The sequence below is a fragment of the Pseudophryne corroboree genome, chromosome 6 (genome assembly GCF_028390025.1).
Source record: "Pseudophryne corroboree isolate aPseCor3 chromosome 6, aPseCor3.hap2, whole genome shotgun sequence".
NCBI lineage: Eukaryota > Metazoa > Chordata > Amphibia > Anura > Myobatrachidae > Pseudophryne > Pseudophryne corroboree.
The window spans coordinates 310,247,678-310,265,632 of record NC_086449.1 but is presented as its reverse complement, the minus strand read 5'-3'; the positions used below and the strand labels follow the sequence as shown (position 1 = coordinate 310,265,632).

Sequence of the window (17,955 nt, the reverse complement as noted above, 5' to 3'; positions counted from 1 at the left end):
GGAGGAGTCAGGAATAGAACAGGGGAGGGGCCTATGCCAGGAGCCAGGAGCTGTCGAGAGGTGGGCCTGTGTGCTTTAAATGCCAGGGCCTATTTTTAGTCCCAGTCCGGCCCTGCAGTCGAGTCACATTATTATGGCTATTAGCCTGAGTAACCGTGTGCAGCGCAGACAGCAGCTAGATGGGCTGAATTATCATTTTAGACACGAGTCTGGTAGCCCTCAGATTAATTTTGATGGCGAACTGCTCCACTGTAGTGTGTCGATCATCCCTCACACACCTTCGTAGCCGCCATTCACCTCTCACATCAATGACAAATGATTTTCCGCAGTTTCCTCGTCTGTTATTAGCAATGGTGCCATTTGTCCAGTCACGATACACCATTACCACAGCAGCACATGAACAGTTTTATGTACCCCATCTGTGTCACCCCTGTCTGTCTTCCCCTCCCCTTTAGAATGTAAGCTCTCACGAGCAGGATCCTCTTCCCTCATGTGCTTATCCTTTCTTACTTTAACAATCTTCAACTGCACCAACTCCAGCAGTCCTCTGCCACCTGATACTTATTCCAGTGTCATCTGCTGATGTAGCTATGTTTATTTACCCTGTACTTGTCCTATACTGTCATCAACTGTAAGTTGCTGTTTTCCTGTCTGATTATTTGTTTATGTACTCTGTAATTGGGCGCTGCGGAACCCTTGTGGCACCATATAAATAAAGGATAATAATAATAATAATAATAATAACAGTTCACAAACTGCATTGTTCCAGAAATACTGCCGCCTGTGGCCCAAAAGCCGATAATCATAACTTTTTGCATCTCGGATAAATCGCCCCTTTTACTCATGACAGCAACGAGTGATATGTGTGCAGATTGCCTATCCCACACCTTATATACCCTTGAAGCCAGCGCACGACATGTGACATACTTCACGGGCTACACACTGCCAACATAAAGTGTAGGAGGTGGTCAAAATAATGTGTGTGTGTGTGTGTGTATATATATATATTTAACACACCAGCAGCGGCGGCACTCACGGGTCTTACTCACAGTCAATAAAGTGCAAAAAGTGCTTTTATTCCATCACTTTGTTGGACACAAAGTGATGGAATAAAAGCACTTTTTGCACTTTATTGACTGTGAGTAAGACCCGTGAGTGCCGCCGCTGCTGGATGTGTTAAGTATTGGATTGTTCCGGATGGCACCAGGGCATTAATCCATGGTAGGAGAGAGTGCCGATTCAATTCTGCTTGTATATATATATATATATATATATATATATATATATATATATACACTCACAGTATATATACACATATATATACAGGTTGAGTATCCCTTATCCAAAATGCTTGGGAACAGAAGTATTTTGGATATCTGATTTTTCCGTATTTTGGAATAATTGCATACCATAATGAGATATCATGACGATGGGACACAAGTCTAAGCACTGAATGCATTTATGTTTCATATACACCTTATACACACAGCCTGAAGGTCATTTAATACAATATTTTTAATAATTTTGTGTACATTGAGCCATCAAAAAAAAAAGGTTTCACTATCTCTGTCTCACTCCAAAAATTCTGTATTTCAGAATATTCCGTACTTCGGAATATTTGGATATGGGACACTCAACCTGTATATATATATATATATATATATAGGAGAGCAAAGGTACGGCACTCACAACCACTTGGCAGCCAAAATAATGACAAGAAGCAAATTTGCTGTACGACATTTCAAACTCTAATCGAGTTTTTCATCAGGTAAACATACAGATAATCATAGTAACTCACCTTATATCCCCTCAAACCACCACCTTTCTGCCCCGTGACTGAAAGCGCTACCGGGCGCGGGAATCCCGGCCCGAGCCTCTGACGCGCACAGATGACGTCACCGCGTACAGACGCGGCGCACGCCGTATGAGTAACCAGGCAACTGAAGCAATAAACAAAGCCCCATGTCACCATGGTAACACAACGTTCTAGCAAACTGAACATACCCCATGCTGATTCAGACAAAGCGCTAAAAAACAAATCAATTGATCCAGCACCATCACTGAGAATTATGCAATATATCAACAGCATGCAGCATGGAATGTAAACAATACATATAAATAATGACAATGTATAGGATGAACACACATTGATGCATTTCAAAACATTAGCCATAAATGTAACAAAGCATCCCTTATCAAAGCTAGCAGCCTTAAGGTATACATACACAATGAAAATAAGCAGTTTAGCAATACCCTACTTAATTAGGCAATATTCCTGATGCACCAATAGTGTATAGATTTTAACCTCAGAAGAAGCTAGCAAATGAATTAAGCTCATTGAGACCCCTCGGATGTATAACATCAAGCCTATGTATCCACTCGGATTCTCTTCTCAGTAATTTCAAATTGCGGTTACCCCCTCTACGATCGATGGGGATATGATCGATCATTCTGTACCTGAGGCAATTGAGTGGATGTCGTGCTTCAACAAAATGACGAGCAACCGGTTGCTCGCTTGTACCTTTACTAAGGGCCAAGCGAATCGAAGAGCGATGTGCTGCCATACGCTCCTTAAATTTGCGTTGAGTCTTTCCGATGTATGAGAGGCCACATGGACAAATAAGTTGGTAAACCACATAGGTACTCTCACATGTGAGATGGTAACGAATCTTATACTTGGTGCCTAAATGTGGATGACAAAATGTGTCACCAGAGATCAAAAAGTTACATGTGGTGCATGGGCATTTGAAACAGCCTTTACGGGCTATGGATAAAAAATGCTGCTTTGTGTTAGGTACTGCACTGGAAATATCGGTTTTAACCAATAAATCCCTAAGATTCCTAGAACGGGAATAACAGGGTCTTAAGCTGCTACCTTGTAAACCGACTTCAGTGTCGGTAACAATAACGGGCCATAGTTTCTTAGAGATAGAGTTGATAACTGGAGAGGCCGTATTGAAGCGATTAACCCAATTAAATTTATTAGAGTCGCTTTTGGGTAATTGTTTTTGTAACAGAGAGTCCCTATTCAGCACCATTGCCCTTTCTTTGGCACACATAAGATCTGATAAAAGATACCCTCTCTGTAAAAATTTTTTAATAATATTATCAATTTGAGTTGCAGCAAGCATATCATTATTGTTAATTCTCCTGATCCGTACCATCTGGGAAAAAGGTAAGCTCTTTTTAACATGTAATGGGTGGCAACTATTAAAATGCAACAGAGTATTTCTATCAGTGCTTTTAGCAAACAGTGTAGTTAATAAAATACCATTATCATTTTTGATTTTTACATCTAAAAACGCAATCTCATCTTGGCTTATCGCATAGGTAAATTTAACCGGAGAATCAGATAAATTATGTTTAGTCATCAATTCTTCAAAGCAAGCTTGTGACCCAGTCCAGATCAAAAATAAATCGTCTATGAATCTTGTATAAAACAAAATGCATGACGAAACTGCAGGATCATCAAAGAAAAATTTCTGTTCGGCACAAAACATAAATGAGTTAGCATAGCTAGGGGCCACAGAGGACCCCATAGCACAGCCTGTGGTCTGTAAATACATTTTGTTGTCGAACAGAAAAAAGTTGCATGTTAGCACAATCTCTAGTAAATTCAACAGAATTTTAACATGCGAAATATCAAATATATAACACTTATTTGTTTCAGATCTTCAAGCAAAACTAGATAACTAGAAGAATTTTCAAAATAAACAATGGAGATTCAATTGAAGTGCAGATTTTCAGCTTTATTTCAAGGGATTGAACAAAAATAATGTGTGAAACGCTTAGGAATTGAAACTGTTTTTATACACAGTCCCCAATTTTCAGGGGCTTCAATTTAATTGGACAAATTAACATGACCAAAAATAAAATGTACATATTCAATACTTTTTTGAGAATCCTTTTCAGGCAATGACTGCCTGATGTCTGGAACCCATGGACATCACCAAATGCTGCGTTTACTCTACCTTTCCAGGCAATGTCAGAGTGAGACATGAAGGGCCCACCAGAGGAATGCATTGGTAGGGGCCCCTCTAGAGTGTCCCCTATTGATTTTCCTAACCATTAAAGTGTTTGGCCCGGGGCTCCTTGATACATATATATATATATATATATATATATATATATAATGAAGGTGCCATGTGAGCACCGAAATGGCTGTTGACCGTTCAACTACACACTGGAGGCATGCGGTATTGGTATGAATTGGCCAACCTTTTATGGCATCTGTGATGATGGATATCTTCAAATGGCCATTTGCATTTATGTTTTTTCATGCCTCTGGTAACTTTCATGCACTTTATTGAACCAAACCATGTTTATCCGATGTTTACCTTTTCTTGGATAAATATCTTTTTACTTGCATAAAACGGAGGTGCTGTTTCTTCTCTACAGGACTATTACAATCTTTATACAGTATGTACTGCTCAGTTGGCTCATATAGATGTGTGCGGATGGTTTTGGATAGCCAGTCCAACTCTGTTGCGAGGCATCCCTTGTTATACTTTGCCAGGCCTTTACGGCAGATTTCTTCAGTTATTGTTTGTTTGTGGGTCTTCAGCTTATGAAATGCATGCTCGATTATGTTGAGATCAGGTCACTGACTCGGCCAATATTCTAGTTCTTTACCTTAAAAAAAACTCCTGGGTTGCTTTTGCAATATGCTTTTTGTCATTGTCCATATGTACTGTGAAGGGCTGTCTAATCAACTTTGCTGAATTTGGCTGAATCTGAGTAGACAGTTAATCTCTCTACACACCTATCTTCTGTCACATCATCAATAACATTAGTGACCCAGAACCATTTGAAGCCATGCATGCCCATGCCATTACACTGTCTCCACTGTGTTTTACAGATGTTGTGGCATGCTTCAGCTCAAGAGTCATCCCAAGCCTTCTCCGTACCTTTTTTACTTCCCATCATTCTGGTACAAGTTGATTTTAGTTTTTTTTGTCCAGAGAAAGCTGTTCCAGGGAAGGGATGGATTTTATAGATTTTCTTTTTATTCTTGAAGCTTATGAATGAACCCTCTGCATTTGCTCTTGTGAACTCTTTTCTTTATGGTAGACTTAGATACTGATAAGCTTACCCCCTGCAGAGTGTTCTTCACTTGGATGTTCACGCTGGATGTTGTGAAGGGGTTTTCTTTACTATGGTATTGATCCAGTGATCATCAACCACTGTTATCTTCCATGAATGTCAAGTCCTCTTTGTGTTGCAGAGCTCAGAGAGTTCTTTTGTTCTCACAATGTACCAAACTGTTGATTTGGCCACTCCTAAAGTTGCTGCTATCTCTCTATTATTTTTGTAACCTAAAAATACCTTCTTTCACTTGCACTGAGAGCTCATCTGACCGCATGTTGTGGGTCCACAGAAACCGTTTCCAAATGCAAATGCCACACTTGGAATCAACTCCAGAAATTGTGACTGCTTAATTGCAAAAAATAATTATAAAGGAATAGCCCAAACATGCCCATAAAACAGCTTTTGAGTCAGTTGTCCAATTACTTTTGGTCTCGAGGAGTCTACATATTAAACATCTGTAATTCCTAAACCCTTCCTCCAATTTGAAAGTGAATACCTGCAAATTAAAGCTGATACAGTGTTCTACACTTTAAAACCATATTCATTATATAGCTATAACTTTAATATGTTTGGGGCAAACAGCTGAAAAAACAAAAAATTTCAGAGATACAGCAGTGTTATATCTGGTCATTCAGTCAGTTTGCACGTACCCATGCCACTGAAGGTTTCACTTTGTTACATGATTTATACAGAAGCGGATTTAGGCCTCATGGGGCCCTAAGCAAGATACCGATTTGGGGCCCCTCCTCCTCAGACAATCCTCACTGTCTACCCCCCCCCCCCCCCGTTCCATCATTCCTCCTCCCATCATCCCCCACTCACGTCTGATTGGAATTTGAAGTAGGTGGATGTTATTTCAAATGTAAAAAAATCCTGTAATAAAGTACACTGGAAGACCTCGTGTATTTTTCTGTGCACATCCCGGTTCCGCTCTCTAAGCATCTGACGTCATACACACGTGTGTCATGCCTGGTCACACGCACAGTGCTGCAGGACTGGAGACACAGACATGCGCTGAAGCTGGCACCCATCAGCTATCTAATCAGTGACAGCCTGCTGGCAGTATTCAGCCAGCCCAGCTCTCGGAAAATTGTGGTGAAGCTCGTGGTACGCCAGAAATGTCTTTTATACAGCCTTGTCGGCGGGCCACCTGGGAACAGCAGGGCCCCCTGAGACCAACAGGGCTCTAAGCAGCTGTATTGGTTGCTTTGTGGTAAATCCTCCTCTGGATTTATATGTATTAGCATACATCACAAATGACAGATTACTGTACATCTGTATGTTCATCTTTCTTTTTTTTTTTTTTGGAAATTCAGTCTAACTGATAATATTTCAGACTCCAACATGGATACATACTGTACTAACAGAAAAATTAAATTGCCTCAAGTTTTATATAAAGACTGCTAATGATAAAAAGCATTTATCTCTGGATCTGTTATTACCATTGTACACTATAGATATAGGTTTGCAAGAGATCCTATATAAAAGTATTGAAACACAACCTATCCTACAGTGAAAGTCACAGGGCACTGCTTTGTGCCCCTTTGAGCTTATAGAACAAGACCTGGGACAGCGGGTGTAGCTTAGTCGGCCATACAGCAGAGACTGAGATAAACTTGATCTTTTCTTTATTCAGCAGCCAACATCCCCATCATATACCCTCCTCCACACAATGCAGGCCGGCCACGCACTGCCAGCAGCACAGCTGTGATCAGAGGAGAAGGCTTGTGCAGTCAGCATAACGTTGGCTCCCTCCTTCCTCAGCAAGATAGATATGTGTGGTTCCTGCTTAGCTGATTAAAGCAATGACAGGAGTTTAAGGCCAGCCCTGTTGTGATCTAGTTATACTGCACAGTTATCTATTTTTGGTTCCACTTACACATGTGAACAGGCATTGTCTATCAAGAGGCACATTAAAAATAACAAGTTCAACAGGTTGACAGATGGAAGCTATCTGCAGAATTGCCTGGCACCTAACTCTCAAAAGCTGGTGGAAAATCTGGTCAGATTGAATTGTCAGATTTGTTTGTTATATCTTGTAACACTTATTTGCCTCACATTAAAATGCGTAATGGGCAGCCCTTTTCAAGGGTAGAGAGCTGCAAATTTGGCCCTTCTAGTATATAATGTGGCACATAGCTGCTTTACAATGTGTGGCAGGATAGATTATTTTACAAAACATTTTTTTTTCGCTGGATTTATTGATATTATTGTTAATTGCTGTGCTTCATGCCGTAGCCGCTTCTACCCTGCAGGACACATTGGTATTTGTTTTGAGTTTATGTGGTACCCTGGCATGAAACTTTGGGCACAGATAAGTTAGGTATAGATGGTACCTTACTGTAGAGAAGGCAGCTTCATTGTATCGTCCTTTCTCCTGGCACCAACTATACTGGCTTGTTCTACTCAGATTGTAGCACAGAGGCTAGGACCGTACACAGTAAAAAGACTTTCTGTGAAAACTTTGATAAGCAGAATAATCTGGAAAATGTATTGAAGTGGGTAGGAGGATGAAGTTCCAGGAACAGTGATGGATTGGAGCATGAAGGACCCACCAGGGAATGCAGTAGTAGGGGCCCAAGTTTAACGGGTGTGGTCAACTACCAGAAGGGGTGTGACCAACTGTCACAGCTGGGGTTAACCAACCATTAGAGAGGACATACAAAGAACAGGGTCCCTTTATAAAGGAGGGGGACTGGGCTGTGTCAGGAACAACCATTTTGGATGGCATGAGGTCTAATCTTGGTGTAGTTTCCACAGAAACAAACAAAGCACCCAAGTTCATCCATGATCCTGCTCCACCCCTTGAGGATGTGGTGGGCCCTCCGTTAGTGGGGGCCATCGGGGATTTCCCCATGTATCCCTGTGGGGTGGTCTTCTGTATGCTGAATGTCTGGGTCCCGGCGCACAGTATACCGGCGCCGGAATCCCGACACCCGGCATACCGACAACTATTCTCCCTTGTGGGGGTCCACGACCCCCCTGGAGGGAGAATAAAATAGTGTGGCGCGCTTAGCGCGCCACCGTGCCCGCAGCGTGGCGAGCGCAGCGAGCCCGCAAGGGGCTCCTTTGCGCTCGCCACGCTGTCGGTATGCCGGCGGTCGGGCTCCCGGCGCCGGTATGCTGGGCGCCGGGAGCCCGAGCGCCGGCATACCGTACGACACCCTCCCTGTGGGCTAGTCTAACTCTGTCCAGGGATAAGGTATGCACAAAATAAGTATCAGCATACAAATGACATAGGACTTCACACATTAGAGAATATGCAGCAAACAAGTAATTACCACTATGCAAATTACATACAATGCAAGGCAAATGAGATGACAATAATATACATTAGTTTCCTATCAATATAATGATGAATTACCAATAAATGGTGTTTCTCTTGCCAATTAAACACACTGTTTAACTGCAGCTGCCGCAGTGCTGTACCTTCACTGTTATTAAGTAGAAAATGCAGTTCCTCAACTACTTCAATACGTTATACTATATATATTACTTATTATGCAGAAGACCATAAACATTTAGACTCAGAGTTCTTTCATTGGAGGACATTCTTCCCTGTCCTATTACATGCATGTACAGTATTTGTAGTCCACAATAGGGAAATCAGAATAAGGCAAAACTTAGCATCTAATGCTGGTCATCCTGCACACACAGAAAACGGTAGCTTCAGCTCTGTAGTAATTCTATAGCTCAGTCCTGAGGGCACATGTATCTTCAGCACTCTGGCAGTTATTTATCTCTCAGTGCTGTGTGCACTATTTCCTCCAGCACTTAGCGTTATGTCTCTCTCTATGTGGTATATTCAATTAAAGTCGGATCCATTCCGACATGCGTTTGTCAGAATGGATACGACAAGGGTTATTCAATGAACGAGATTTGGCCGTTCCTGACCATCTCAATCCGACTTTAAAAAAAGTCGTATTGAGAGGAGGAGACAGGGAGAGCAGCGGGGAGACGGTGGAAAATAGCGGGGAGATGGGGGAGAGCAGCGGGGAGACGAGGGAGAGCAGCGGCTACAGCACAGCGTAGCATGAGGATGGGGCACCGCCACCAGACCTCATGACAGCGTTCACCCAGACCCAGCAAGCGGGACCCGGGTGGACACTGCCGTGAACGGCGGCGGTCCCCAATCCTCCTACTACGCTGCTGTAGCTGCTGCTCTCCCCTGTCTCCTCCTCTCAGCTCCCTCATCTCAATCTGACTTTTTTAAAGTTGGATTGAGATGGTCGGAAACGGGGCCACAATCTGTCGGATTTGGCCCCGTTTCCGACAGAAGCACGCTGATCGGCGGCTATTCCCGACTTTTCGGAAAATCCTGGGGTGTATTGAATAGGTCGGAACCCCTTCCGACCTAAAAAAGTCAAAAACTGCCGTCTTTCCGACAGATGGCAGCTTTAGACTGCAATTGAATATACCCCTATATGTCTTTTCCAGCGATTAGCAAGACTCAGTCTCTTTATATAGATTTTCCCTCCTTTTCTCCCCGTGTCCTGTTTTTGTGCTACAGTATGCTTACATTTAGATTATGGGGGACTTGTAGAAAGATGATTGTGGCTAGTTTTACTACCTTCTCTTTACCGTTCCAAATCTGCCTCAGCGTCTACTATTCTTCATTTGAGATGTATGTGCAGATTATTTTTTATAGGTTAATACACAATGTGCTGGCGTAAAAGACTGTGCAGCACAGAAACAAACCCTAGTAATCTCTCAGACACTCCTCATGTATTACAAAAAGAAAGAGGGAGCCAGAGAGCAGTTGCTCACCAGATCCCCTTGTCAGCCCAGCCATACCCTGAAGTGACTGAATGTATGTGTAGGTGTCTGTATATTTATAGTACAAACACCAGTATGGCTTTTACTGTATATTCGAAAAATGCAACATCTGATGGCCAGATGATGTGTAGCTGGGAGAAAGTGAGTGAGATTGAGTGATTGACCAGATGTAATGGTCAGCAACAGCTGGTGAGCTCAATCTGTCTAACCTCCATTCTTCTCTGTACCACAGATCCACATGAAGACCATGCCAGCAGCCATGTTCCGGCTTCTCACTGGACAGGAAACACCTCTTTACATCTAACACCGAGAAGCCATAAGAGGAAATGTGTTATAAAACCAGATCACTATACATCAACATATCAATACAGACACTGGGCAGACATTTTGTATTTTGAACAAATGAGCAGCAATTATCAATGGACAGATGCGTTTGCCTTCTCCTGTTGTCTGTGCTTCTTTCTTTTGCCAAAGGCGTTGCCAGTTCCAAGCTAGTTCATGACCAACAAGGACAATTTATAAATCATAGAGTGAGACATTCCAGACTGTTTACTCATTATGACTAGTAACAAGGATATTTATTTGTTATTGTACATGTAGTGTTAAAGTGTATGTGCTGTATGTTTCATTGGTAAGTGTGTGAACATTGAGACAGAGGAAGAAACAATATACAGTGGGTTCTATAAGCCAGTGACATCAACTCCAGGCTTGGCTCGTGTGGAAATGCTATGCTATGGCGGTCCCATTAAACAAAGTCTTGATAATCCAATATTTGTAATGTCTACACTATAATTTTTAATGTACTGTGCAAGTTCTTATCAGTTGCTGATTGTACTGTAATTTCTGTTACTGCAACACTAAGGGGTAAATATACTAAGGTTTGATTTTACAAAATTTTAATCAATTTTAAATCGATGTTGTATTCCGGGAGGTTACTTACTCACTCATTTACAGTAATAGCATTTAACAATCAATATCAAAAATTGTCTGTTAGTAAATGAGCATTTTAGTCCCTGAAACACAACATTGGTTTAGATCGATTTAGAATCAATTAAAATTGACCTTCAGCAAATTTACCCCTAAGATTCTGGACCTCTCATGTTCTCATACCCAGGTACAGTCTACTCCTACAGAGTCTCTCAAGTTACCGGAACAACATCTACATAAGCTAAGGCACTACAGTACGCGCTGTGACCTAACTCATTGAAAGGCGTAATAGGTTAAAGTGTCGTATTCATTACCCATATCCTCTCCCCCGATGTCCCTTCAGAGACACCAGTAAGGTATATTTGCAGCAATAAAATTGCATAATGGTGATTACCGGAGATGACCTGCAGTAGAACAATGTTTATTTTAACATTTACTTTACATTTTTTTCATTTAATAATAATGTTGATCTCAGGACGCTACCGTAATTATATATTGTTTAGCCAAGTTTCATTTGACTAAACTACCAATATGAATAGCACAAATCATTAGCAGTAACTTCCAAGCATGGGGGCACATTAATTGATCTCAGTGCCATGTATGGACAGGTGTAACAGTATGCATGTCAGCAATTCATCCTGTACACGCTGCATGTAGCTACAAGAGCACTATGATGTTCTCATTAAGGGGAAACCATGTATAATATGACTGCTTTTAAAGTGTAATTTGTTAAATGATGTATATAATCATTTTCTAGACTAATGGAGAGCCATGCTTCTTTAAATACTAGCTAATTTGCCTTAAGCACTAGTGATAGCAGTAGAGCACACAATGCGTTATTGTGGGATGTGATAATCTCATAGTGTAAACTGATGCATAAGCCTACATTAGTGCTACCTTCACTGAAAACTAAATATACTTTATTTGATTGCAAAAAATCAAAATCATGAGCACATGGTTATACCGTGCTCTTATGCTATTAGTATATATATATATATATATATATATATATATATATATATATATATATATATAATATAATACTGTGGAGCTCATCTCTATTTGGAAATTGCCACACCTATAAGCATGACGTACTGTATCAATTTGATAGCCTAGTTTACAGAGGATGGCTAAATTCAGTCCTATTTGAATACCATATAATGTGTACCATATTGTTTTTTTTCATGGGATTCCACAAATACTGTAGCTTCATTCTTATCTTAGGATAATTAATACTGCACTGTATGGCTGAAATAACAGGTGGCAGGGAGTACAGATCTCACATATGACACAATGATATAAGTAACACAATTACTTCTAAAATATTTTGTATGAACCAAAGACATGCCAGGTGCTCAGACAGATAACAAGCCATGGATGTACCCACTCTCTTGGCTGAATGCTATTTATGACACTTTACTTCTACAAATTCAGAATCCATTTATACATTTTTATGTAGACGTTTCTTTGCCTACTGTACTTAATGGTCATATTTAATTACTTTATGTTATAGTAATTAAAATATAGCTGAATTAGATAGGGGGTACAGAATCCATATTTAATGATTTGACAAAATGCTGATTTTTAAAAATAAATAAAGGTTGGCCTGATATAACAATAACTCCATATAGTAATTGGCATATAAGCAGGCTAAGCAAAGTCTTACCAAATGCCTGTAGTTTCAGTTCTAAGAAGTAGTAACCATGTCCTGTACACTAAAATCAGATAGAAACTAAGATTAGTTGAAACCGGAATCTTGCGCAAAGTCCTTCCAATTCTGCGCACCTCAAGAAGCAGGTGGATTACTGGTGGTTCTAAAGGGTAAACTGGTGGTTTCTAAAGGGTAAACTTTGCAATTTGAAGGAACCCTCAATTAAATAAAAAGATAGAGTGGACATTTATATGTAACATCAAGTACTGCAGCTCACATGACTGGTGGGCAGGTTCACATTCAGCAGCAGGCTAACCAAATAGTCCCCTGTGCGGCTTATATAGGCTCTGCCGAGCTTACACTTTATCATTCATTTCACTCTAATGCATATACAGTAGGTTGTACACAGTATATATACACATATATTACTTGTAGAGCCACTGACTCTATAACTCCATACTTCCAGCCTCCCTTTACATTAAATTGTTCTTGGCAAAAACAGCTCCCTGGATATTGATACATTGTATACAGCCACATATAAATGTACAGTACAGTAAAGAAGAACACAATATAAAATCATTCTCTGACAATGTTCTCGAACACGGATGAAGCTGTACATTCATGATGAGGGCATAGCTACAGTACTGTACAGGCTGGATTAAGGCTGGTGGGGCAAGGGCAATAAATGTGTGGTGGGCCCCACTACTAAAATTGATGCCAATGTCCCCCCCCCCAGACACACACACACATGACATACAAACACACACACTTCGCGGAGCAGACTGGGCAGGGACATCACGTCAGGGCAGCAGACGACGGCGGATCACAGTTGTGTCTTGTGGGATTTCCCTTCACTATCCCATGACACTGACTGTACACGGAGGGGCTCCTTAGCGGTCGCTGTTAATGAACAGCGGAGCCGCCGGAGGGAGACTGGTCTCTGATTGAAAAAGCAGTGTGTGGGGGCCCCAGGACGTCCACCCCTGTTGCCCCTCCCTTAATCCGGCCCTGGTACTGTATGGTTCCCGACAGATACAAAAATAAAAGTGTAACTACCTATAGATAATAAAGCTGTTCTTCTGCTGGAGCTGAACTCACTGGATCATGTGTGTAGGCAGTGTCGGACTGGGGCATGTAGGGCCCACGGGGGGAATGCAGTGGTAGGGTCCCATGTTAGGGGTGTGGCCAGTCTGCAGAGGGGGTGTGGCCTGCTACCTCATTGGTTTGACTAACCATTAGAGAGTACAACGTCTGGGCCCCTTCATAAATATATACAGTAAATTCAGCTGCTGCATGCATGATAATGTTCCAGATTAATAACAGCAATGCACTGTACAAAATACACCATATTCCAGTATAAGGTAACATATGTATGATGTATAATTCAAGTGCACAGTCTGGAACCTGATCCTTAGAGCAGGAGGTGGGGCCCCAGGCAGTGGGGCCCACCGGTGGTTTCCCCTGTACCCCTGTGGGCCAGTCCAAGCCTGGGTGTAGGTGAGACTGTTTAATGTGTGTATACATGTATTGCTCAGTCAGCATATGGATCTTGTTTTTACTATTTATTCAGCTCCAACAGATGACATTTTGCTCCATTGGCGATGCAGTCTCTAGAGGGAGAGATTATGTTGTTAGACATGTTAGGATTTTGTTCCCCTTATTTCCTGTACAGTTACAGTTAGCACAACATACAGTAAGGGAGAAAAGCGCTTGGCTTGCATTCTTGTTTTATGCAGTCAGTAACAAAGTATAACCATTTCCAGTATTAGACTGTGTGCATAGCAACATTGTATATCATTAACAAAATAAATGTTTATCAGTGTTCTTCATTTTGGCTTAGACCTTGGATAGTATACACTGTGATTTAAGAAGCCTTACCATACAGTAACACAATAGTACTGTATTTCGAGGAGTGACCTGTACATTGCATGTAGCTGCCAATTGTAGGAAAGAATTAAGTTATCACTATTAATAAATTTAATACGAACAAAAAGCTGTTCGTCTGTTATTTATGAAACTGATCTCAGCATTTGGAGTTTCTCTCTGACAGATAGCTCAGTGATTTTTTACTTCATGTCATATTCTGTGTGTTTTATGGAATGACAGCAGTGGACTGTTATCATGTACTACATGCATTATGTGGTGCTTGCAGTGTTCTACTGTGTATCCTCAACTTGTTTCATTCTAGAGCCTCTACTTGCAACATTCCATTCTAGAGCCTGTACTTGCAGCATTCCATGCTAGAGTCTCAACCTGCAGCATTCTATTCTAGAGTCTCAACCTGCAGCATTCCATTTTAAAGCCTCTACTTGCAGCATTCCATTCTAGAGCCTCTACTTGCAGCATTCCATTCTTGAACCTCTACTTGCAGCATTCCATGCTAGAGCCTCAACTTTTAGCATTCCATTCTAGAGCCTCAATTTGCAGCATTCCATTCTAGAGCCTCTACTTGCAGCATTCCATTCTAGAGCCTCTTCTTGCAGCAATCCATTCTAGAGCCTCAAGTTTTATTTCACTCTACAGCTTCAATTTGTTCCATTCTAGAGCCTCTATTTTCAGTGTTCCATGTGAGAGCCTCAACTTTTGTTCCATTCTAGAGCCACTATTTGCAGTGTCCCATTCTAGAGCCTCTTCTTGCAGTGTTTCATGCTAAAGCCTCAGAGAATAAATAATACCTGTATCAGCAGCCTTCCCTTCCCAAAGTAGGAAACATGCTTTATTTTTTACAATGTGTTTCAGCGCACTGTATGTCTGCACTTCACAGCCACAGCGGCTTTAATGACAACATTTGCATAATTAGGGGTATTTTAGATGTGGTCAAAGAATCACATGTGGCCTGTGGCCATCATCCTCATCATTAGCTTTTAATCTGCAGCAGGGTTTGCCAGGAACAAAAGACACACAATGCAATACGAAAAAAAAGCAACGTCCAATTCTGAAGAAGGCTTATATTGTACAGTACAGTATGGACTATATGTTGAGTCCCCTCCATGCACACTCCCTGTATAAATCCCACACTAGCATCATGTCTTCCATTAGATATGATAGCAGATTAAGGGGGACATTTACTAAGCAGTGATAAAAGTGGAGAAGTGAGCCAGTGAAGAAATTGCCCTTGGCAACCAATCAGCATCGATGTAACATTTAAAATTTGCATACTATAAACCTATACAGAGCAGCTGATTGGTGGCCATGGGCAACTTCTCCACTGGCTCACTTCTCCACTTTTATCACTGCTTAGTAAATGTCCCCCTATGAATGGTATTGTCTGACTTTAAAATGTTAACATACTGTAGTTTAAACTAATATAGATTCTTTTCAGTTACAAATTCTATTTACTACTAGAGATGTGCACCGGAAATTTTTCGGGTTTTGTGTTTTGGTTTTGGGTTCGGTTCCGCGGCCGTGTTTTGGGTTCGACCGCGTTTTGGCAAAACCTCACCGATTTTTTTTTGTCGGATTCGGGTGTGTTTTGGATTCGGGTGTTTTTTTCAAAAAACACTAAAAAACAGCTTAAATCATAGAATTTGGGGGTCATTTTGATCCCAAAGTATTATTAACCTCAAAAACCATAATTTACACTCATTTTCAGTCTATTCTGAATACCTCACACCTCACAATATTATTTTTAGTCCTAAAATTTGCACCGAGGTCGCTGGATGACTAAGCTAAGCGACCCTAGTGGCCGACACAAACACCTGGCCCATCTAGGAGTGGCACTGCAGTGTCACGCAGGATGTCCCTTCCAAAAAACCCTCCCCAAACAGCACATGACGCAAAGAAAAAAAGAGGCGCAATGAGGTAGCTGTGTGAGTAAGATAAGCGACCCTAGTGGCCGACACAAACACCGGGCCCATCTAGGAGTGGCACTGCAGTGGCACGCAGGATGGCCCTTCCAAAAAACCCTCCCCAAACAGCACATGACGCAAAAAATTAAATTAAGAAAAATTAATTAATTAATTAAATTAAGAAAAATTAAAGAAAAAAGAGGTGCAAGATGGAATTGTCCTTGGGCCCTCCCACCCACCCTTATGTTGTATAAACAGGACATGCACACTTTAACCAACCCATCATTTCAGTGACAGGGTCTGCCACACGACTGTGACTGAAATGACGGGTTGGTTTGGACCCCCACCAAAAAAGAAGCAATTAATCGCTCCTTGCACAAACTGGCTCTACAGAGGCACGATCTCCACCTCATCATCATCCTCCGATATATCACTGTGTACATCCCCCTCCTCACAGATTATCAATTCGTCCCCACTGGAATCCACCATCTCAGCTCCCTGTGTACTTTGTGGAGGCAATTGCTGCTGGTGAATGTCTCCACGGAGGAATTGATTATAATTCATTTTAATGAACATCATCTTCTCCACATTTTCTGGATGTAACCTCGTACGCCGATTGCTGACAAGGTGAGCGGCGGCACTAAACACTCTTTCGGAGTACACACTTGTGGGAGGGCAACTTAGGTAGAATAAAGCCAGTTTGTGCAAGGGCCTCCAAATTGCCTCTTTTTCCTGCCAGTATAAGTACGGACTGTGTGACGTGCCTACTTGGATGCGGTCACTCATATAATCCTCCACCATTCTTTCAATGGTGAGAGAATCATATGCAGTGACAGTAGACGACATGTCCGTAATCGTTGTCAGGTCCTTCAGTCCGGACCAGATGTCAGCATCAGCAGTCGCTCCAGACTGCCCTGCATCACCGCCAGCGGGTGGGCTCGGAATTCTGAGCCTTTTCCTCGCACCCCCAGTTGCGGGAGAATGTGAAGGAGGAGATGTTGACAGGTCGCGTTCCGCTTGACTTGACAATTTTGTCACCAGCAGGTCTTTGAACCCCAGCAGACTTGTGTCTGCCGGAAAGAGAGATCCAAGGTAGGCTTTAAATCTAGGATCGAGCACGGTGGCCAAAATGTAGTGCTCTGATTTCAACAGATTGACCACCCGTGAATCCTTGTTAAGCGAATTAAGGGCTCCATCCACAAGTCCCACATACCTAGCGGAATCGCTCCGTGTTAGCTCCTCCTTCAATGTCTCCAGCTTCTTCTGCAAAAGCCTGATGAGGGGAATGACCTGACTCAGGCTGGCAGTGTCTGAACTGACTTCACGTGTGGCAAGTTCAAAGGGCATCAGAACCTTGCACAATGTTGAAATCATTCTCCACTGCGCTTGAGACAGGTGCATTCCACCTCCTATATCGTGCTCAATTGTATAGGCTTGAATGGCCTTTTGCTGCTCCTCCAACCTCTGAAGCATATAGAGGGTTGAATTCCACCTCGTTACCACTTCTTGCTTCAGATGATGGCAGGGCAGGTTCAGTTGTTTTTGGTGGTGCTCCAGTCTTCTGTACGTGGTGCCTGTACGCCGAAAGTGTCCCGCAATTCTTCTGGCCACCGACAGCATCTCTTGCACGCCCCTGTCGTTTTTTAAAAAATTCTGCACCACCAAATTCAAGGTATGTGCAAAACATGGGACGTGCTGGAATTTGCCCATATTTAATGCACACAC

At 41.9% G+C, this 17,955-nt stretch overlaps 1 protein-coding gene across 6 annotated transcripts in view; it reads left to right on the top strand.

Moving 5' to 3' along the window:
* The window catches only part of APBA2 (amyloid beta precursor protein binding family A member 2), a 645,362-nt gene extending 634,729 nt beyond the window's left edge, over positions 1 to 10,633 (top strand). For all 6 annotated transcript variants that reach the window (XM_063926236.1, XM_063926237.1, XM_063926233.1 and 3 more), the window contains one exon: positions 10,097 to 10,633. In XM_063926236.1, the coding sequence (XP_063782306.1) occupies positions 10,097 to 10,168 (72 nt within the window). In that variant the 3' untranslated portion in view covers positions 10,169 to 10,633. The remainder of the gene's footprint in view (positions 1 to 10,096) is intronic.
* The last annotated feature ends 7,322 nt before the right edge of the window (positions 10,634 to 17,955 follow it).